Raw genomic sequence first — 24,548 nt, forward strand, 5'->3', positions numbered from 1 at the left:
TATTTGTATTATTGAAAAATAATTGTATGATTAATTATTACATGTACTTTTGTGTAGTGTGTGTCTTTAGAATAATTCTTTAAAGGTTTCTTTTTTTTTTTTTTTTTTACGAATATATATAATAATTTGTTCGTAGTATTAAGTTATATTTATTTACATTTTGTGTGTGATTATTTATTGTATGTAGATCATTTTCTTTTTTTTTTTTTTTTTTTTTTTTATCGTTTCTGTGAATATAAATAAATTTAATTATATATAAATATATATATTATATATATATATATATATATATATATTTTTTTTTTTTTTTTTATTTCATTGTTACATTACCTTTGTTGTATTTTATTTAGTGTTTTTTTTTTTTTTTTTGTTGTTATTTATTATTAATAAGTGTTTATAAAAATGATGAGTGATAAAGGTGAAGTAGATAAGGATACTATGAACAAAAATTGTGGAGTGTATGAAATTAGAAATAATGAAGAAAATGAACAAGTAAATTATATAACATATGAAGGAGAGTCTTGTAATGATGGTAATAATGAAGTTATGAATTTAAAGAATGAAGATAGTAATGATAATATATCATATAATGTGTTAAATGGAAATAATATAGATATAGAAAATATGGATAATATTAATAAGAATTATGTGTATGATAAAGATGTTGAAAATAGAGATACATACGATAATAGTAATAATATATCAAATAGATTAGATGATATACATAACAAGACAGATGATATATCGATGAATGAAAATAAAAATGTAAATAGCAATATTTCTAATGCGGAAGAAAATATATATCCATGCACTTATAACACTGTTGTTGAAAATAACGCTTATATGAAAAACATAGATATTATTAATACTATTGAAAATGTTCAAGATAATAGTATAAAAAATGATGTGTATAATGAAAATGATAATATCATTAATGATTTATATGTTGATAATGATAATTGGGAGAATAAGAATTATGAACACTTGAGTGAGAAAATAATGGATTCTGTTAGATTTGATAAGACCAATGAAATTTCTGAATTCAACAAGACATTGGATACTTCTAAAGATACAGAAGATATAAATGTTGTAAATGAAAAATTAAATGTTGAATCGAATAAGGATAATATAATTAGTAATATGGATAATATGGAAAATATGGAAAATATTGAAAATGTTGAAAATGTTGAAAATATTGAAAATATTGATAATAATGACAATAATGACAATAATGACAATAATGATAATATTGAAAATGGTGATAATAATGATAATAATGATAATAATATTATTGAAAAACAGTCAAGGAAGAGAAAGAAAAATAAACTGTCAGGTAAGAAAAATTTATTAAATAATGAAACATATGATAATAAAGAAAATTATGATAATCTTCTTGTTGGAAATAATTATATGAATACAAATGATGAGATTAATAAAGTTCTACAAAATATACATTTATTAAAAGCACTTAATACTAATGATGAGAATGTTAATGCATTAAATATAGATATGTTAAACAAATCTAATGAGCATAATGATAATAATGAAATTTCAAAACAACTTTTAGATAATATCATATTATTAAATTCTTTGAGTAAATATATGAACAAGGATGATTTAAATAAACAAGTGAAAGAAAAAATGAAAAATCGTAATTCAAAAAAAAAGATAACTCATGAAGGTACACAATTAAATAAAATAAATAAAGAACAAAATGATAATATCTTAAATGAAAATAATATGGATGATGATAATAATGATCAACATTTTAAATTATCAGATAATGATAATAATATGATGAATCCTCTTGGTCTATTAAATAATGTCTATGGAGAAATGTTATCTTTAAATTGTAGCAATAATATGAATTACCATAATAATAATAATATTAATATAGGTAGTAATAAGAAGAATAAAAAAAATAGCAAGAAACAAACAATTCTTTGTGCAAAAAATAATAAAGGTATTTTAGAAAATGAAGATAATAACAAAATGAATGATATTAAAAATAAAATTTATGAATTAACCACAAATAAATTTAATACTCTTAATGAGACAAATATTGAAGATATACAAAAAAAGATTCTCTTAGAAAATGGATTATTATATTCTTCAGATATGATGAATGGAACTGATTCTGAAGGAAATAATATGTTATACAATAATTTTGATAAGGACACCTTATTATTAATTAATCAAATGAAGGAAGAAGAAAAAAATGCCTTGAGAAATTATTTAATGAATGATGCTAATAATAAAATAGGAATGGGTGGTCGCATAGTGAGTAAAAGAAAAAAACAAGGAAGTAACCAAATTAACAGTAATAATAATAATATGAATAACTTGAATGATTTGAGCAACAATTATGAAATGAAAAATAATCAAGAATATGTTGGTGATAATAATGTGGCTACTTCAAATGATAACTCGAACAATAATAATAATATGAATATGTCAAAAAAGAAAAAAAAAATAAACAATATGATGGATGATAAAACCCAAGATTTATTGGATTATAAAAATAGTGCTAATATTCTGAATAATTTACTAAACAATAATGAGGAAGAAGTTAGAAAACTCAGCATGAATATATTAAAAAATAATGCTAACACTTATACTAATGAAGAAGAGCAAATCAAAGCTTTAATTAATAATGTAGGTTATATTAATCAACATAATAATAATAATAATATTATGAATAATGTTCAAAATATAATTAATTTAAATAGAGGGAAAGATAATTCATTAAATGAATTTTCTACAGTTAATGATTATATTGCTAATATATATGAATCTGCTCAAAAGGATTATTTACATAATAATAAGAATAAAAATAATATGCATATGGATAATCCTTTGGCTTCCAATTTGATCAATATAAATCATGAGGAGCAAATAAATTTTGTAAATAAGTTAAATATGCTTATGAATGAAGGAGATATTAATAAGAAGGAATTGTTGGAAGCATATATGAGAAAATATAACAACAACACCATCAACGGTAGTAATAATAATAATAATAATAATATCTTGCAAACGTTAAATAATCAACAAAATATATTAAGCAATGAACAGGATAATATATCATTATCATTAGAAGAAAAAAATTTATCTTACAATGATGTGCTAGCCAATTTGAAACGAAGAAATGTGCTAGAAGAATTCCCTTTTAATTTTATTAAACAAAAGGATGATGGTGTTAAAAATACGATGAATGACTCCTCAGATAAACAAGTTGATATACTTATGGATCAAGAATTTAAAGAGGGAAATAAGAAAGAGGATAAACTTAATTCTTATGATGAGGAAAAGATTAATTATGAAATTGAAAAAAATGATGAAGAGGAAGAAGAAAAATATAACCAAAATTATCTGACGAACGAAGATAAAAATGATGATGAGGTGGATGATCATGATGATGATGATAATAATGATAATGACAATTATAATAATAATAATAATAATAAAAATAATAATAATCGTAGTAATCTTAAAAATTGTGATAAAAATAACAAAACAAATGGGAATAATATTTCGAGTGAAGAAATAGAACATAATAATGATAGTAAGAATAATGATGAAAAAGAGAATGGAAATTATTTTAAAGAATGGTATAAGAATGTTAGTGATCAAGTGAGAAAATTATTATTAGAAGGTGGTACCAGTAAAAATGGATTTAATGAAAATGAGAAAAATAAATTATTATTAAATATAGCAAAAGAATATATATTAAAAAATAATGTAAATGAGAAAAAAAAAAAAAAACACACAAAGAATAAAAATGAATTAAATTCAAATGTTGAAAATCATAATGTGTTTTCTGATCAATATGATGATATAAATAATGTACTTTTAAATATGCAAAATGGAAATATAAATGATATTGCAAATAAAAATATAATAAATTATGAAGATAATAGTACTTTAATACATCCTACTATGGTAAGTACTCGTTTTGATATAACTCATGAAAACCCTAGAGAACATATTAAAAGTGAGTGCAGTATTAGTAGTACTACTACTAATAATTATAATAATAATAATAATAATTATAATAATTATTTGGAATATATTAAAAGATTAACAAAAAATGATAATCCAAATGAGAATTTTTTAAATATTTTTGAGAATTCAAAAAAATATAAAAAAAAAAATCTTTCAAATACATCTCTTAATTCTTTAAATAATGATATAAATGAAATAAACGAAATATTAAATGAAAAATTTGAAAACCATGAATCTTTTGACAAATATGAAAATTCTCAACAGCAAATGATGAAAAATAAATATAACAGCAATATTAATATAAGTAATAATAATATTAATAATGATGAGGAGGAGATGAATATTTTGTGTAATTCAAACTATCAAGTGAATATAAAAAATGAAGTAAAGGAAGAAAAAGTGAAAGAAAGAAAAGTGAGAAAATCTCGAAAAAATCAAAATTATGTTGATGATAAAAAAAAAAAAAAAAATAAAGATAATAATTTAAATAATGGTGATAATAATACACACGATAATATATATTATGATCAAATCAAAACTCTTCAAGAATTACATTATCAAAATGCAATTGTTAATAGTTTGATGAATGGGAACAACATTGATGTGTGTAATATGAATAATAACAGTAAGGATATATTTAAAAAGAAGAAAAATGAAGATAATGAATATATAAATTATAAAGAACTAAATAATGATGAAAGAAAAAGAAAAATGAAAGATAATAATAAAAGTAATAAAATGGATAAGAAGAAAAAAGATGATGAATTTTTTAATCATATTAATGTATTAAAGGTAGGAGATAATGACATACCACATAATAATAATAATAATAATGATGATAATAATGATAATATTATTATTAATAATGATGATCATAAATTTACACATAATATTAATGCACTAAATAATAATGAAGAAAAAATAAATATACCATATAATTCAAATGAACACAAAATTAATATTATCATCGATGAATCTCATTTTAGTGGAAAAGAAAAAGAATTATTATTAAAAGGAAAAGAAACATTATTATTAGAAGGTATGAATGATGATAAAGTAGATGATGATATTGAGAATATCGATATGACTAGAAATATTAAAAAAATGAATTTATATAATATGTATAACAAGAATGAAGATAAAGATAATGTTTTAGATAATGAAAATAAAGAAGGATTATATTTATGTGATGTAATGAAAAATAATAATGAATTAAAAAGAATTAATGATAACTTTTTTAAATTACATTCTAATTTGGCTAGTAATTTATTAAGTACAAGTACCAGTGGTAGTTTTACAAATGATAATTATAAAAGTACACCACTTAATTTTGATATGAATAAATTACCTTCTAATAATACACCATTTAATAATATATACAACATGGATGAAAATATGATCACAAATAATAATATAAATATTATTCCATTGATCAATAAAAATTATAATGGTGATATTTCTTCTTCATATGATATTAAAAAAAAGAATGTACCTAAAAATAAGAAGAAAAATAAAAACCATATTAATGATAATAATATAATAAATGTAGATTATAATATAAAAGGTGTTGATGACATTAATAATGTTAATAGTAATATGATTAATGTCAAAAATATGAATAGTAATGATGAGAAACCTACGAATAGCACCGAAAATATATTCCCTAGTAACAGTACTAATATAAATGATAGCAATATTGTTAAAGTAGTAGATAGTCATGATTCTATAAATAATGATGAGGAAGATTTAGTTAATGCATTAAACACTATAAAAGCTGATAAGAACAATGGAGAAAATAATAATAACTATTCTATTTTAGATAGTAATGATGTAATGATTAAAAAACTTATGATTAAAAATAACTTATTATTTGAACATTTACAAAAGAATGGTAAATTTAATAAGGATCCAAATATAAAAAATGCATCAGAAAGTTCCTTACAAAGTAATATAATTCGTAACCTTACTTTATCAAATAATTTTGAGAATGATTATATTTATAATGATAATAAAAATGTTTCTTGGAATAATATAATGGAGAATAAAGATAAAAAAATGATAAACAACAGTTATGATGAACAACAACTTAAGGAAAAGGTAGCTAATTTGAATGAACAGAATGAAGATATTCTAAACAAAAAAATGTTATTTAAAAATAAAAGTTATAGTGATAATGATAAGTTCTTAAGCTTTTATTTGAAGAGAAATGTATCATCCTTTTCAGATTATAATAAAGAATCAGATAATAATTCTTACTTAACTAAACAAAAGAGGAAAAGAAAAAATGAAAATATAAATTATGATAAGAATAAAGAATTTTTAGTTAATCGAACTAATAGTTTAAATATAAAAAGAGTTAGAAGTGGCCCAATAGAAAATTCACAAAATGTATCACAGAGTAGTAATGATCCTAAATATGAAGTTGGAAAAGAAATAATAGATGTAGATGTATTAGATGGAAATATGAACAGTAATAATAGTTATAATATTAAAGGAGATGAGAATATAATTAGTTCAAATTTTACAGAACCCATAAAATTTACAGAAACATCTTTTGATGTACAAAAAGAAAGTTTAAAGAAAGAATCGAATGAAAATCAAACAGTTCTTAAAGAGAAAGATGAAAATTTGGTAGATGTAAAAGATGATAAAACAAATCAATTATCTAATGTAACAACAATTGGTACATCAAATTTAGCTGAATCTACAACAAAAAATGAAATTGATATAAAAGTATGTACTTTAATAAATTGTCCAACACATAATCCACAAAATTATGTAAAGAGTAATGGTAAAAAAGGAGAGTCATTAGGAGATGGTACAGAATTAAAAGAAGAAAATGATGATTTAAAAAGAATTCCAGGGGTATATTATGATAAAAATTCACAAAGGTGGTTTGGTGAACATAAAATAAATGGTGTCAAATGTGCACAAAGTTTTGCTGTTAAAAAACATGGATGTGAAGAAGCTAAACGTTTAGCAATCGAGTGGAAAAAAGCAAGAATCCGAGGAGAAGTATGGGATAGATTTATTAACAAGAAAAAGAAAAATACAAATAACAACAACAATAACAATAATAATAATAATAATAATAATAATAATAATAACAACAATAGTAACAATAATAACAATAGTAACAATAATAACAATAATAGTAACAATAATAGTAATAATAGTGGATCCAATAGTAATAATAATTCTTTGAAAGGATCGAAGTCTAATAGACCATCTGTTGAAGAATTAAGATTAAAATATTTATCCATGAGTAAAAATATGCCAAAGGTTAGAGGTGTGTGGTTTAATTCTACACCTCAAAGAATGGGATGGGTTGGTCAAGCATATAAAAAATGTAAAAGAATCGAAAGAATTTTTTCTGTTAATAAATATGGGTTTGAAGGAGCAAGGAAATTAGCTATTGCTTTTCGTAATTCTCAAAAACCTGCAAATGAAGATAGTGATGATGATAGCTGGTCAAAAGAAGATAAAATGAATATGAAAAATTGTGATGAGAATTCAAATAACTATGATTATAAGAATAACTTCTTAGTTTCTATGAATGCAATAAAAAATAATGCAAACAATTTAATGAGTAATGATAATAATAATAATAATAATATAAATAATCATAGTAATAATAGTAGTACTGATCATAATCATCACTTAGATAATAATTTAGAAGGGCAAATGGAAAATAATACAGATATTAATATAGATAGTAATATAGATAATGATATTGATATGCATAATATAGATAAAAAAAAAAATATTATTAATAAACATAATAATCATGATGATAATAATAAAGATATGAGAATTAATTTATGTAGAGATGCTATATTATTCATTTTACATGATCTTGAAACCATATTAGAATTAAATATACCTATGCTTAGTAAAAATGTTAATATGTATAAATTATGTATAAAACATCATTTAAATTATTTAACCCTAATAAAAAATGAAGAACAAATCATACCTTATCTAAATGTATTTGGTGATTATATACAAAGATGTATTCTACCTACCGATCTACCTTATGCTGAATTATATGTATTAATTGATTCATTGATTCATAATGAAATATTACCATCTTATGATCATAAGGAAAATTTCTGTGAATATGTAGCCGTCGAAGATCCCGGAATTATAACACCATCCATGTTATTATAAATAATAAAAAATAAAATAAAATAATAAAAAGAAATTTATATTTACATTTATATTATTTACACATTATTATATATTTTCAATTATATTATTAACATAAACAATTATGTGTATTTTTTTTTTTTTTTTTTTATTCTCATTATTATTACTATTATTATTATATATAATTGTTAAGCTGACGTACTTATAATTACATTGAACATTTATATTTTATATTGTTGATATAGTTTTTATTTTTTTTTTTTTAAAATGGAGTGAGAAAAGATTATGAGTAAACCATTTATTGAAAAAAAAAAAAAAAAAAAAAAAATTTATATATATATATAATAAAATTATTAATTACTATGAGCTGTGCAATTTATACTTATGATTTATATACGCTTATGATTTATTATGCACATATGATTTATATATACATCTTATGATAATTATACATTTATATAATATATATGTATACCCTTATAAATATTATACCCTTATATGTATACATACTTATTAATATGTATACCCTTAAATATATATATATATATATATATATATACTTATTATAAATTTACTTATGTATATTATTATAGGAAGAATTCCTAATTACATATAAAAAAAAAAAAAAAAATGTCATTTCTTATTTTAAGTATTAAACCCCTTACTTATTTTTTAATTGTTAAGCTAGTGTTATATGTATATTAATCAACATTTATAGAACTTAATAAAAAGTAAAATGAATAATTTTTTTTCTTACATTCTCAAAATAAAAAATGTTATGGTATATATATACATATATTATATGTATAATTTTTTCCTTTTTTAATGTTTTAAAAAAATTAATGCTAATATGTATGTGTTTTTTTTTTTTTTTTTTTTTTTGTAGTTATTGTTTTGTATGTTTAAATTTAATGTTTTTCAGATTTATTATATTTTTTTTTTTTTTTTTATGAATATGTGTATGTTTATACATCATGAATATGAGATTTATATGACGTGCATTTTAATTATATAAAGAATATAATTAACTCTTATTGTGTTATACACCTATTTATATATTCTAATATATATATTAATAGATGTTAATGTAAAATGAAATACTATAAAATCGATATATATTTTTATTTCATTTTGTTGTTGTTGAATATAATTGCATATATTATATTAAAAAAAAAAATAAATAAATAAATGAGGTTTTTTTAAAAATATTTTGATAATAAAACGTTGTTATATAAAAAGACAATTAAAATATATATATATATATACTTCTTATTGTTCTATATAAAATTACATTATATTTATTTTAAACATAATAAACATAATTGATTTTATAACACCTGATAAAATAATTTATATGAACCATAATTTCCTTTTCTTAAAAGTACCTATAAATCTTTCCATTTCAATCAAAAAAAAAAAAAAAAAAAAAAAAAGGAAATAAAAAGAAAAAGAAGTTACGTACTCATTATGTATACATACCACTTTAAAAATTAAAAAATTTAAAAGTAATGTTTTATAATAATGTTTCATTTGTAATTTAAAAAATACTCTACATATATATATATATATATTTATATGTTCCTTATACATGGATTATATATTATTTAATTTTTATAGACTTAATTAACAAGAATTATTTTATTTTATTATATATACCTTAAACTCATTTCTTATTTTATTACTTTTTATAAAAATTTCTTATTAATTTGTTGTTAAAGTATAGAATTTTAAAGAATTCATTAACCAATAAATATGAAAATATACATATATATATATATATATTATAATTATTTTTGTATTTTGGGAGCTTCCTTGATTAAAATATATTTTATAAAAAATTTACTTTATAATGTATACATAAAATATGTATATTATATTATATATAGAGATATATTTTATAAGTCATAAAATGTTTATTCTCTTTTAATTTAAAAATATGTTTATATTAAATACCGAAGAAGAAAAATATTTTTTTGATATTTGACTGAATACTTCTTTTTACGTATTTTATGATATTTAAAAAATTGTTGATATTTTTTATTTTTTATTTTTTATTTTTTTGTTTTCATTTTTTCTCTCCTGTTAATATTGCCTTACCTTCTGCATTTTGAATATTTTTAATAATTTTTCACATTTTTTAATTTAATATTTATTTATCGAAATTTTTATATTTTCTTACTTAAAAATTATATTATAAAATTGTATATTGTTTATTTTTAATTTTTTTTTTAAACCTTAGTGAGAGCAAAAGGAATTTTTCTTAAGCTTTAATTTTTTAAATATTAAAATTAAATGAAGTGACTAAAAAAATTTTTTTTTTTTTTTTTTTTTTGTAAATATAATAATATAAATTTTATAAGAACGAAAATAGGAGAATTAATTTATGAAATAAATATGTATTTATATATATAATATGTTTATATATATATATATATATATATTTGTATATATAATATTTTTAAAAATATGTAAAACAAATGGGGAGTACTGATTATAGGGTTTTGAATGATGGGGATGAAAAGAACTTGAAGGTTTATTTTCAAAGGAAGAATAATTCAGATGATCAAGCAGAATTGTTTTGTTTTATTTGTTTAGAAAAACATTTTGAAAATTCAAATTTAATTTCATGTTGTTCATTATGTACTGCTTGTGTTCATAAAAAATGTTGGTATACATGGAGAAGAAATCAAAAGTTAAGTGCCTTAAGATCTAAAATTTTGGGTTTAAATAAATTAAATCCTTTATTATGTACTATATGTAAAACAGGTATAGCAAAAATTGAAGAAGAAAATGATATGAAGTGGATTATTAATAATAATAGTAATAAAGAATACTTACAAGATGAATTATTAAGAATAATATCTTCTTTATTAAATAATGAAATGAATGTTAATCATGTGCCTATGTTACATATCAAATATATTTTCTCATTTAATTTTATTTTTTTAATTTTGTCTATTTTTCTAATTATCCTTTTTTCTGTTGTATTTAATTTTACCTTAACATATGTTCTTCTTATTGCATTATTTATATTATATGAAATTATTGTACTTCAAATAGTTTTATACTTGTATATTCGTATAAAATATAATTAGTTCTATATGTTACAAATGTCTATATTTTTTAAATACATTATTAATTATTCATATGTTTATATATATTATGTATGTATTAGCATATATCTTTATATATTTTTTTATATTTACCGATTTGTGCAATTATAAGTATATATATATATATATATATGTATGTATGTATTTATTTTTTTGTTGAATATTACATTTACAATTGTATATATATTAATTCACCTAATTTTTTTTTTTTTATTTTTATTTTTTTTATTTTTTTCTGTCTATTTTATGTATTCTGTTTAATCTATTCATTCATTCTTTCTTTCATTTATTATTATGTTTTTATTATTTTTTTAAATATATATCACCAACAGACTTTTAATTTTTTATATACATAAAAAAAAAAAAAAAAAAATTTCTTTTTACTCTTATTTAATATATATGATATTACAATTGTAAAATACTGTCTCTAATTAGACAAGAGTTAAAAATTTTTTTCCAAGTACTCAGTGTCTTGATAATTATTAATATAGAAAACAAGAAAACAATACAAGAGAATATAGGACACAAGTGTAATATGTATTAATAGTAGAATATTAGTAAGAACAATGTATTATACAATTATTTATTTTTTTTTTTTTTTTTTCTCAAATGTAAAATTTTATACATTTTGGTTTAACCATTAAAAGTATATATATATATATATATTTATTTATTTATATTATAATATTTTTCAATTATATCTTTTATGGTATCCATTGTTGTGCTAAGTGATAATAGAAATTTTGTTGTCCGATATATTTGTAATTATCTAATGTATAATTATCTATATCTTTAAATTCTTGTAATATTTGATTTTCATTTAACTTATTATTATTATACTCATCATGAAATGTACCTTTTTTTAAAAAGTTAGGCATTTCATCTATGTTAGTATTATGATGGTTATGTTTTTTATGGTCTATTAAAAATAATAATTCTTGGAATTGTTGTTTTTGAACATTTAAGATATAATTTATTTTCTTTTTATCTTCTTCCATTCTTTTTATTTCTTCTTTAATATCCATCATAAATTGTTTATTGTTTTTTTCTATTAATTCTATATGTTTCCAATCTTTGGGTTCTAAATTGTAATGTATATTAAATCCTGGGTAAGCAGAATCGACATATTCATATTCATCTGATGAATTTTTTTCTGAAAAATTCTCATTACCTTTTCTTAGTGGATTCATACTATTTACCCAAAGAAGGAAACTACAAAAGAATATAAAATAGCAAACATTTTTCATTTTTTTTTTCTCTATATTTTTAATAATTATATTTTGAAAAAGACAAAAATGAAAAAAAAGGCGAAAAAGAAAATAATATATTTATATAATAAATGAATAGTAGTATTTGCCTCTTTTTTTTTTCTTTTTTTTCAGTTTGAATTATTTTACATGTAGTTTATCACTCTCTATGTGATTTACTGATTTTTCATAATTTGTTATCATTTTTATAAATGAGAATATATTCACATATAATAATATATATATATATATATATATGATTTTGTGAGGTGTGTATGTACACTTATAATTTTTTATGAACATAAATATATATATATATATTATTATTTTTTAAATACGGGAGGACGTTTAAAATTAATGAACCGACGTATTATAATATATATATATATATACATACATATGTTAAATAATATTTTTAGGCAGAAATATTTCTTAATTAGTAATATATTATATCTTTATTATATTAATTATATAAACTATGTCTATAATATATATTTTTTTCTAACATATGTAACATGATTAATAGGGGAAAAAAAAAAAAAAAAAAAAAGAAGAAAAGAATTATCTCCTTTATGTCTACAACTCTCCTGAAATAAATCATCACATATTAGTGTAAATATTTTAATAGCCAATACCTTATTTTGTATAACTTAAAAAATATGAATTATACTTATTCTTTTTTCTTATATATATATATATATAAGATGTAAAAATATAAATATGAAACTTATATATAATAGAATATAAATAAAGAGGAAGAAAAATATAAAAATTTAAGCTTATTCGATGAATGGAACACTTATAATGTTAATCCTTTTTTTTTTTTTTTCACTTAATAAATACAAAAGGTACACATATAAATATATATAATTTAAAACATTTAGAAATTATTATAATGGGAAAATATAACAAAAGGAAAATTTTATTTTTTTAAATATTATATATATATATTTATGGAAATCTAAAATTTTGAAATTGTTGGTAGTATATTATAAATATATATGTGTTCTTGTTAAAAGGATACTGAACAAAAAAAAAAAAAAAATGGTATAATATATATATATATATATATTATACCAATTTTTTTTTTTTTTTTTCTGTTGTGTTATATATATAATTGTACACTTATAACAAAAATATTATATTTATTTTTTATTTTATTTTTATTATTATTTTTTTTTTTCTTTTGTAAATTTTATTTTTCTAGCTCTTTTTTGAACATTCTTAAAATAAACCATGTGACTATACATTCATATAAAAGAAAAAAAAAAAAAAAGAAAAAAAGAGAATAGAATAGAAAGAATAAAAATAAAATAACTTAATTTCTTTAAAGTAAATGTTGTTTTAAATAAAATGTAATTCTTTTATATATATATATATATATATTTTTATATTTATATTTATTTATTATTATTATTTTTATTTATTTTTTATAAAATGTACGAAAAAAAATGAACGTACGTTTTTTCAAGTCACTTTCTCTTTTCATATTTTTTGTGAAAGGTGTAATATTAGTTGTACAAGTAGGGAAAGCAAATTATGCAAACATTCATAAGAAAAATAATATAAATATTTTTAATTGTTTGAAAAGAAAATATGATAAGAAATTGTCTTCTTCTGTAGTGAATAATCATGATAAGTCATTATATGAATCATCTTTTTTGAAATGTTATTATCTTCTCGATAAATATAAAAAATTTAATAGGAAAAAGATATATGGATATATAAATAATGTTTCTCCTTTTCCTTTGGGAGCAGAAAATAAAAAAAAAAAAAAATCTGAACATATGAATAAACGAAATATATATCCATGTTATAATTATGATGCTAAAGATATTGTAATATTAGAAGGATTAGAAGCTGTAAGAAAAAGACCAGGTATGTATATTGGGAACACAGATGTGAAAGGATTACATCAAATATTATTTGAAATTATTGATAATTCAGTAGATGAATATAATAATTTTGAATGTAATACAATTAAAGTTGTTATTCATAAAGATGATAGTGTAACTATAGAAGATAATGGAAGAGGTATTCCTTGTGATGTTCATGAGAAAACGAAAAAATCTGCCTTAGAAACTGTTCTTACTGTTCTGCATTCAGGAGCGAAATTTTTTGATGACGAAATGGATGATGAAGTTGATAATAATATGAACAATACAGGTAATACGAATACCTCCGAAAAAAACAATAGTGATAATGTATCTAATAGTACTAATAAGAGAACAAAAAAGAATTCAAAGGAAAGTTCACAGAAATATAAATATTCATCAGGTTTACATGGAGTTGGTTTATCTGTTGCTAATGCTTTAAGTAGTTTTATGAAAGTAAAAGTTTTTAGAAATAATAAAATATATAGTATAGAATTAGAAAAAGGAAACGTTACAAAAGAATTAACCATTACTGATTGCCCAGTTAATAAGAGAGGAACACAAATTCATTATAAACCTGATAGTAGTATTTTTAAAAGTAGTACAAAACATAATAGTGATTTAATAAAAAATAGAATTCATCAATTAGCTTATTTAAATGAAAAGCTAACCTTTTATTTTTATGACGAAAGAGCAGAAAATAAAAATAGTATATCTATATCAAAAGGAAATAAATCAAATGAAATAATAAAAAATAAGAAAAAAAATACTTCAATTGATAATGAAAATGAGGATAATAAAAATAATACATTAAATGATGATGTATCAAATGAAAATATGTCTGAAAATTTAGCAAATGAAAATATACAAATCACTGATTATAACAATTTAGATTTTTACAATTATGAAATTATAAAACACGAATATGGACTAAATGAGTATATAGGAAATATAACAAAAAATAAAACAAATTTATTCAAAGATAATGATAAAATTATTAGTATATCTTGTTATCATAAAAACATATATATCGATTTAAGAATGAAATGGTTAAGTAATCAATATAATGAAAACATTATTAGTTTTGTAAATAATGTCAATACTACAGATGGTGGTACACATGTTGATGCTTTAAAATATGCAGTTAGTAGGTGTGTTAATTATAATATAAAGAAAAATGAAATGGCAAAAAATTTTGTTAATATTCCAGGTGAATATATTAGAGAAGGGTTAACAGCTATCTTATCTGTGAAAATGAACAATCCTGAATTTGAAGGACAAACCAAAACTAAACTAGGATCGCATCATTTAAAATCTATATTAGAAAGTGTTATATTTGAAAAATTATCAGAAATTTTTGATTTTGAACCTAATCTATTAAGTAGCATATATTTTAAAGCATTACAAGCCAAATTAAGTGATGAAGAAGCAAAAGCAGCTAGGGATTTAATAAGATCAAAAAATAATCAATATTCTTCTACTATTTTACCTGGTAAATTAGTAGATTGTATTAGTGATGATATATCTAGAAATGAAATATTTATTGTAGAAGGAGATAGTGCTGCTGGTAGTGCTAAACAAGCACGTAATAGAGAAATACAAGCTATATTACCTTTGAAAGGAAAAATATTAAATGTTGAAAAAATCAAGAACAATAAAAGAATTTTTGAAAATTCAGAATTAAAATCATTAATTACAGCTATCGGATTAAATGTAAATTATGATAATAAGAATTTAAAAAATAATAATATTTTAGGTAGCAATAAAAAAGGAAAAAATTTTAAAAAAAAATCTGATTTAAAAAATTCTAAATTGGAATCTACGCAAAATAATAATAATACATTGAATAAAAAGAAAGATATTTTTGCTGATAATACATTACGATATGGAAAAATAATTATTATGACTGATGCAGATGTAGATGGCGAACATATACGTATTTTACTTTTAACATTTTTATATAGATTTCAAAAGGAAATTATTGAAAATGGAAATGTGTATGTAGCGTGTCCACCGCTGTATAAAATAACATATAATAAATTTTATGATAACTCAATAAAAGATATTGTTACAAAACAATTTAATGTCACTACAAAACAATCAAAGTTTATTATACATACCTATTCAGATCAAGAATTAAATAACTTATTGAAATTATTAGATAAAGACAAGCTTTCCTCTGGACAAAAAAATGTGCAAAATAAAATTAAAAATAAAAATATGTCGTCAAGTGATGAATCTTTGAGTGAAAATAATGAACAAAATCAAATTAACGACATTTTTGTGAATGAAGAAAGTTCGACAGATTCATTTATAGATGATAGTGTATTATTTAACGTTTCCAAAAAATATGAAATACAAAGATTTAAAGGGTTAGGAGAAATGATGGCAGATCAATTGTGGAATACTACCATGGATCCTACTGTAAGAAAACTTATACGTGTTACTGTAGATGATGCAATAAGGGCTAACGATTTAATTTTTTCACTTATGGGGGAGGATTCGAAATTGCGTAAGAATTTTATTCTTGAAAATACAAATTCGTTATCCGAGTGAATAAAAAATAAAAAAAATATAAAAAAATAAAATAAATTGTAAAAATTTAAAATGCCAAATAAGATTAAAAGTATAAATTATAAAATGTATAGAAATAAAAATATGAAAAGGATTTTTCTTTTATAATTATGTTTTTATCCATGTATTAATTTTTTTGTTATATATATATGTATATGTATATATATATATTTTTGATATAAAATGATAATACTTATTATGAACATATATGTTAGTATATATATGACATATTTTGTCCAGGTGTGTAGAATATGAAAAAATCATTTTTTTTTTTTTTTTCTCAATTAGCTTTTTTTTTGTTGTATTACCTTACATTTATGTAAACGTTTATCAAATTTTTTTTTTTTTTTCTTTTTTTGTTATTCTTAAGCTCATAAGAAGAAATATTTATATATATATATATATATTTATAACATCATTTATTTACTTATTCATACATTTTCATTTTTTATTTTTTTAAATTTAATAATTAAATATTTTTAAATATAAATTTATTAATTAATAATAATAAATAAAGGATTACAAATAAATTAAATTAAAAAAAAAAAAAAATAAAATAAAATAACAAAAAGGGAACATAAAAAGTCAAAACATATTTTTTATTCTTTAGCTTTTAAGACAATTAAATATAACATATATAATAATAATATTTATATATATAACAATTCTTAAATAATTAATTTTTTTTTAGTTATTAATTTTTTTGTGTGTAAAATGATCAATTTTATTTTATCTTAAAATTTTTTTTTACGTTATTATATGTTTATCTTATGTCTGAGTTTGAAGCTTTTCCTTTATTTATTTGTTTATAAAATTTTTAATAATAATTATGTTATGTATATTATGAACAACTAGCTATTTTGTCAAACTTTATGCCAAAAAAAAAAAAAAAAAAAAAAAAAAAAATTAAATAATATAAATTAAATTATAATATAAATATGATATAAAATATTTACCAAAAAATAAAACATATATATATATATATATATATATAATATTCATATTATGTTTTATACAAAGGATTGTCTATTTTTATCCTTTCCTTTTATACAAACATCACATTATTTTATGTATTATATATTAAGTTAATATAAAAATTGTCAGTTAAAATTTATGCCGCTTTATAAATATCTACGATTTGGAAATTGAGAAAATGAGGATTATGTGAATAATAATAAATATCATCAATAATTTTATGACTTAGAGAACCTGGATATTTTTCTTTTTGATATGCTTTGAATGCTGCTAATTTATATATAAGAGTAGCAGATATACATGCTATGAATGGGTTTTGAGGATATACTGAAGTAGCTGCTGCACAGAGGGCACCAACAGAACAACCTGACCCAGTAATTTTTGTGAGAATTTTTAAATCACAATTAATTTTGGCTACATAACGAGAACATGGACTAACAATATAATCTGTTTTTGATGTAACTACTACAGCACAGTTATATTTTAATGCAACATTTCTGGCACTATTAATTATATCTGTTTCATTATGAGTACTGTTATTATTACTATCGACACCCTTTCCTAAAAATTCTCCTTTATCTAAATAATAAATTTCAGCAATATTACCTTTTATGACATTAGGTTGACATTTTAAAATTATATCTTTAATAACATTAGTTCTATAGGTTGTTGCTCCAACAGCGATTGGATCTATAATTAACATAAATTTATCTTTCATAGATTCTTTTCTTAATTTTTCTAATAAATTAATATTTTCTACCTGCGTCGTATGTAACCCTAAGTTGAAATAAGTACATGAAGCTATTTTAGCAAATTCTTCAACTTCCTTAGGATTATCAATCATAGCTGGAGAAGAACCAAAGGCCAATAAACTGTTTGCAACCTTTTCAGTGGTTACTCTATTAGTTATACAATGAACAAGAGGATTAATAACCCGAACTTTATCGATGCACTTTATTATATCATCATGATATTCCTTAACGCTATTTATTTTGGTTAAAGTAGAGAATAAGCGACGTTTTATAAAAATATTATATTTTCTCATTATAATTAACACATAAAATGGAATGAATCAAAAATAAAAATATGAACGAAAATAAGAACATACAGGAATATATTATATATTATATATAATAAATATGTAGATATACAAGGGAACATCGAACCAAGTAAATTATTAATATGGAGATGTATTAAATATATATATATATATATATATATATGTATGTATTTTATAGTACAGTTACAAATATTTTTATATTTAAGATGAAAAGTGAAAATTATGCATATTCAGAAAGAAAAAATTTTAATACCTCATATTATAATATATATATGTTACCTATGTTAACAAGTAACATAAGGATATAATATGATTAAAAAATTTTGTTAATAATCATTTTACAAAAAAATAAATAAAAGTATAAAAAATATAATATCTTATATATATATATATATATATATATATATAATATTTTTATTTTATTTATTTATGTATTTAAAGAATTATTATTATACAGAAGTAGCAAAATAACAATATCCTTAATAATCCGCAATCGAAAGGATGGAAATTTAACAAAAAAAAAAAAAAAAAAAAAAAAAAAAAGGTACAAATATAATAATAAAATATATATTTTTTAATTTTAGATATTTATTGTGTAAATATGAATTTTAAAAATAAATAAATAAATAAATAAAGGAAATTAAATGTAAATTTGTTGTTTTAATTAAATATATATAAACATATATATGCTTGAGAAAAAAAAAAAAAGGAACTATTAAAAATATTATATAGATGGAAATATTATTTTAGGTTAAATTTTTTATATGTGCTTAATTTCCTTACAATATATGGTAATAGGAAGTAAAATATATGTAATATATAATTATAATATATTATATAAAAAAATATATATATATATTATATATATATATATATATATATATATTATTACGTAAGTAACAAAGTTATAGTATAAAAATTATATAAATTAAAAAAATTTTAGGGCATTAATTTTAAAATATATTAAGTGGCTTGTGAAATAATTATATCCAAGAAAAAAATAAATAATAAAATAATATGTATTATATACATATATATTTATACATTTAAAATAAAACAATATTTATATAATATTAAAAAAAATTTTTTATTTAGTGTTACAGAACAATTTTAAATTTAAAAAAATAAAAAAAAAAATAAATGATTTTCATAGTATCCTTATATAGTAAGTTATATGATCTCATTATACAATATATATAAGTATATATATATATAACTTTTGAAGAAAAAAAATAAAACTAAAAAATAAAAAAATATATATATATATTTATATATTGTGTTTTTATTATTTTTTTCGAATTACATAATATGTTTCAAAGGTGAAATGTATATAAGAGTGTAAAATTTATGCTCAGTTATAATTATTAATATTAATTTCTTTATCTTTTTTTAAATAAATAAATAAATAAATATATAAATATATATATATATATATATATATATATATGTATACCCAATTGTGTAATATATATTTTATTGAATAATATTAATATTTTACTGAAAATATAAGTAATAATATATACTATATATATATATATATATATATATATATATATATATGTATATATATATGTCATTTTTGAATATATATATTTGAAGCTTATGTTTTTGTTATAATATTTGAGAATAAAAAATTATGAGTTCGAAATATGACAATCAGAGTTTTCTGTCAACAGGATCAGATAAATATGGTGAACAAGAAAATTCTGTATTATTACATGATGAAGAAGATGAATATATAAATGAGAATAAAAAGAAGAGAAATGAACGTGATAAGAAATTTCGATATTATGAAAATTTTTTTAATAAAAGGAGAAGTAAAAAGTGGAATTATTTCATAATATTTTTTTTAGGTGTATGTTTAGGTTTTGCAATATGGCCATTTTTTATGACTATAATAACTTATAGATTATTTTATAAAGATAATTTTAATAATACAAATTATCGAACAAATAATTCTTCGACTTCTTTGAAATCATATGGAAATGATAAAAATAAGAAGAGTGATAACAATGGAAAAGTAACGATGAAAGATCAATCTCCAAATAAAGTATCTCCACATTTTAAGCCTATACGATTTGAAGAGATAGCAGGAATAGATGAATCTAAATTAGAATTATTAGAAGTAGTTGATTTTATAAAAAATAGAGAAAAGTATCATGAAATGGGTGCTAGAATGCCAAAGGGTGTTTTATTAGTTGGTCCTCCTGGTTCAGGAAAAACCATGTTAGCTCGAGCTGTAGCAACTGAAGCTAATGTTCCTTATATTTATACCTCTGGACCAGAATTTATAGAAATATATGTAGGTCAAGGGGCTAAAAGAATACGACAGTTATTTGCACATGCAAGATCAGTTGCTCCATCTATTGTATTTATTGATGAAATTGATGCAATTGGTGGAAAGAGAAGTTCAGGATCTGTTAATGGTGCTGGGCAAAGAGAACATGATCAAACGTTAAATCAATTATTAGTTGAAATGGATGGATTTAGTAATACTGTACATATTATGGTTATAGGTGCTACAAACAGAATTGATACCTTAGACAGTGCTTTATTAAGACCAGGTAGATTTGATAGAATTGTATATGTACCATTACCTGATGTTAATGGAAGAAAGAAAATTTTAGAAATATATATTAAAAAAATTAAAAGTGATTTAAAATTAGAAGATATTGAAAAAATAGCTAGATTAACACCTGGTTTTTCAGGTGCAGATTTAGAAAATGTTGTAAATGAGGCTACAATTTTAGCTACAAGAAATAATAAAAGTTTAGTTACAATTAATGAATTATATGAAGCTAGAGATAAAGTTTCTATGGGTCCAGAAAGAAAATCATTAAGACAATCAGATCATCAAAGAAGAATAACAGCTTATCATGAAGCTGGTCATGCTATCGTTGCATATTTTCTTCAACCCAAAACAGATCCAATACATAAGGCTACAATTATTTCAAGAGGTAATGCCCTTGGATATGTTGAACAAATTCCAGTTGATGATAGACATAATTATTTTAAGAGTCAGATGGAAGCAAAATTAGCTGTTTGTATGGGAGGACGAACAGCTGAAGAAATTGTTTTTGGTAAATCAGAAACTAGTAGTGGTGCTTCAAGTGATATATCGAGAGCTACCGAAATTGCATATAAAATGGTAACGGAATGGGGTATGTCTGATAAATTAGGACCATTAAATTATAAAAAAAGAATGGGAGATGGTTATTCGTCCAATAGATTATCTGCTCAAACCGTTTCATCTATAGAAGTGGAAGTAAAGACCTTAGTTGAAAAAGGAAAAAGTTTATCAGAAGAAATATTAAGAAGACATAGGAAAGAATTAGATAATTTAGCTTTTGCATTATTAGATAAAGAAACCTTATCCGGAGAAGAAATTAAAAATATTATTGATCCAAATAATTCTAAAAATTATTCAGGTAAAGTAGAAATGTTAAAAAATGATACGAAGAAAACTGGAAAAAAGAGTAATAATACATCTAAAAATAAAAGTACCATTTCTGAGGATTATGACAAAAATCAAAATAATATGGAACAAAATTATCAATCACATGACGATACGTTAGTTAAAAATGAGGGAAATTGGAATGATATGAAAAATGAGATTGATGATAATAATACGAGAGATGGTCAAGTAAATTCAGACTCAACTGTAAAAAGAAAAGAAATGATGGATAAGGATATAAATGGAAAAGAATTAAGTGAGATGGAAAATAAAGAGATGAAAGAAAATAAAAAGTTAGATGGTGACGAATTAAATAAAATTATTATTGATAACGACAAAATGGGTGATATGAAAAAGAATATAAAGCAAGTTATTAAAAAAATGAAAAAAAAGCAACCTAAAGGTTCTTACAAAACACAAAAAAATATATTGAAATCTATAAGTGAGCATAAGGAATTGACAACTCAGAAGAAAATGGAAGAAAATAAAATGGTGGATGGTAATAATGAGAAGTCATCTAATAGCTTGGATAAAAATAATACCCAAGGTTTAAAAGATGAAAAGGATTATACAAATAATAATATTAATAATAATCACAATAATAATAATAATAATATGGTAAAAAATATAAATGATTTATTTGAGGAGAATTTTCCTGAATATAAAAAATATGATAATGAAAATAATGATTTTGTAAAAACCAAAGAAAATTACTTTGATAATTTTAATGAAGTAATTGATGTATCTCATATAACAAATGTTGATGAAATGAAAAAGTTTAATATATTTGAACATAACTTAAATAAATTATTCTTATTTGACATATTTAAAAATGACTAATAAGAATATATATATATATATATATATATATATATGTACAATTCGTATTATTTTTTCTATATAATTATTTTATATATTTATTTATTTTTAGATTTATATTTATATTTATTTATTTATTATGTATTTTAAAATATTTACCTTTTTATTTTTTTTTTGTTTTATTTGTTGTTTTGGAAAAAAAAAAAAAAATAAATGAAAAAATAATTTTTCCAATAATGTTTAGTATATTTATTTATTGTGTTATATAAGCAAATATAAATATATGAAGGAAATATTTAGTAGTTTAAATATATTGTCTATATTTATATGGATTATTATATTATATATATATATATATTTAAATATTTATTTATTTATTTTTTTTCCAAGATATAAATATTTTCATTTTATTGTCTTTAATATTTTAATTTTTAGTTATATATATATATATAAATATTTCAAAGAAATTGAAATATGTTTTTTTGGTTTTACATAATATGTAAACCAGTTGAAGTTTTATACATAATTATATATATATATTTTACATATATATAATTTTTTTTTTTTTTTTTTTTTTTTTTTTTTTTTGAATCATATGAAAATAAAACTCAATATATATATATATATATATATATATATATATATATATATTGTCATGTAAATTATATATAAGATATTTCATTTTTATATATAATGAATGAAAAATATTGAACTGAACAATTTATATTTTTTAAATAAAATTATTTTATCATTATATGAAAAAAGGATGGAATACATCAACATGTATATAAATATGTATTATATATAATACAATGTATTTCTTAATTATATTTTTTTCGATTTTTTCTTATTATTGATTCTATTACATCATAATTATATATATTAAATAATGTGTAGGTTGATATTTATGATTCTTTAATTTTTATAAGAAAAAGACTTGTTTTATTTCCTTTCACATATTTTTAGTGATACTTCAAAATGTGAAAAAAAAAAGAAAAACAATGAAAAATAAAAAATTTTAAATAATTAAAATATGTTTTAACAAATATATAATGGAATATTAAATGTGGTATTTTCAATATAGTACTAATATAATAAATATGGGTGTGATGAGGTTACACATAGATTTTTAAAATCATCATGTTATGATATTTTAGTAGAAAAAAAAATATAATAAAAAATAAGAAACATTAAGAATAAATATAATATTTTTTATAAATATACCTTAATATGTTAAATAAAAAAAAAAAAAAAAAAAGAAAAAGTTACACCTCTTTA

The 24,548-nt window shown here is 19.8% G+C and overlaps 6 protein-coding genes across 6 annotated transcripts; 4 read left to right on the forward strand and 2 right to left on the reverse strand.

The window, feature by feature from the left end:
• Positions 1 to 402: 402 nt before the first annotated feature.
• PADL01_1240000 (transcription factor with AP2 domain(s)) lies at positions 403 to 8,175 on the forward strand (the record flags this gene model as incomplete). Its single annotated transcript, XM_028683374.1, has 1 exon — positions 403 to 8,175. The coding sequence occupies one exon, from the start codon at positions 403 to 405 to the stop codon at positions 8,173 to 8,175; it is 7,773 nt and encodes a 2,590-aa protein (XP_028539558.1).
• A 2,456-nt stretch (positions 8,176 to 10,631) lies between these two features.
• PADL01_1240100 (conserved Plasmodium protein, unknown function) lies at positions 10,632 to 11,249 on the forward strand (the record flags this gene model as incomplete). Its single annotated transcript, XM_028683375.1, has 1 exon — positions 10,632 to 11,249. The coding sequence occupies one exon, from the start codon at positions 10,632 to 10,634 to the stop codon at positions 11,247 to 11,249; it is 618 nt and encodes a 205-aa protein (XP_028539559.1).
• A 722-nt stretch (positions 11,250 to 11,971) lies between these two features.
• On the reverse strand, positions 11,972 to 12,514 carry PADL01_1240200 (conserved Plasmodium protein, unknown function; the record flags this gene model as incomplete). Its single annotated transcript, XM_028683376.1, has 1 exon — positions 11,972 to 12,514. One exon carries the CDS (start codon positions 12,512 to 12,514, stop codon positions 11,972 to 11,974), a length of 543 nt encoding a protein of 180 aa, XP_028539560.1.
• Positions 12,515 to 13,965: 1,451 nt separating this feature from the next.
• PADL01_1240300 (DNA gyrase subunit B) lies at positions 13,966 to 16,944 on the forward strand (the record flags this gene model as incomplete). Its single annotated transcript, XM_028683377.1, has 1 exon — positions 13,966 to 16,944. The coding sequence occupies one exon, from the start codon at positions 13,966 to 13,968 to the stop codon at positions 16,942 to 16,944; it is 2,979 nt and encodes a 992-aa protein (XP_028539561.1).
• A 1,129-nt stretch (positions 16,945 to 18,073) lies between these two features.
• PADL01_1240400 (hydroxyethylthiazole kinase, putative) lies at positions 18,074 to 18,982 on the reverse strand (the record flags this gene model as incomplete). Its single annotated transcript, XM_028683378.1, has 1 exon — positions 18,074 to 18,982. One exon carries the CDS (start codon positions 18,980 to 18,982, stop codon positions 18,074 to 18,076), a length of 909 nt encoding a protein of 302 aa, XP_028539562.1.
• A 1,651-nt stretch (positions 18,983 to 20,633) lies between these two features.
• On the forward strand, positions 20,634 to 23,291 carry PADL01_1240500 (ATP-dependent zinc metalloprotease FTSH 1; the record flags this gene model as incomplete). The annotated part of the gene is made up of 1 exon (XM_028683379.1): positions 20,634 to 23,291. One exon carries the CDS (start codon positions 20,634 to 20,636, stop codon positions 23,289 to 23,291), a length of 2,658 nt encoding a protein of 885 aa, XP_028539563.1.
• Positions 23,292 to 24,548: the final 1,257 nt, after the last annotated feature.

This window comes from Plasmodium sp. gorilla clade G2 (assembly GCF_900097015.1).
Source record: "Plasmodium sp. gorilla clade G2 genome assembly, chromosome: 12".
NCBI classification, from domain to species: Eukaryota; Apicomplexa; class Aconoidasida; order Haemosporida; family Plasmodiidae; genus Plasmodium; species Plasmodium adleri (nom. inval.).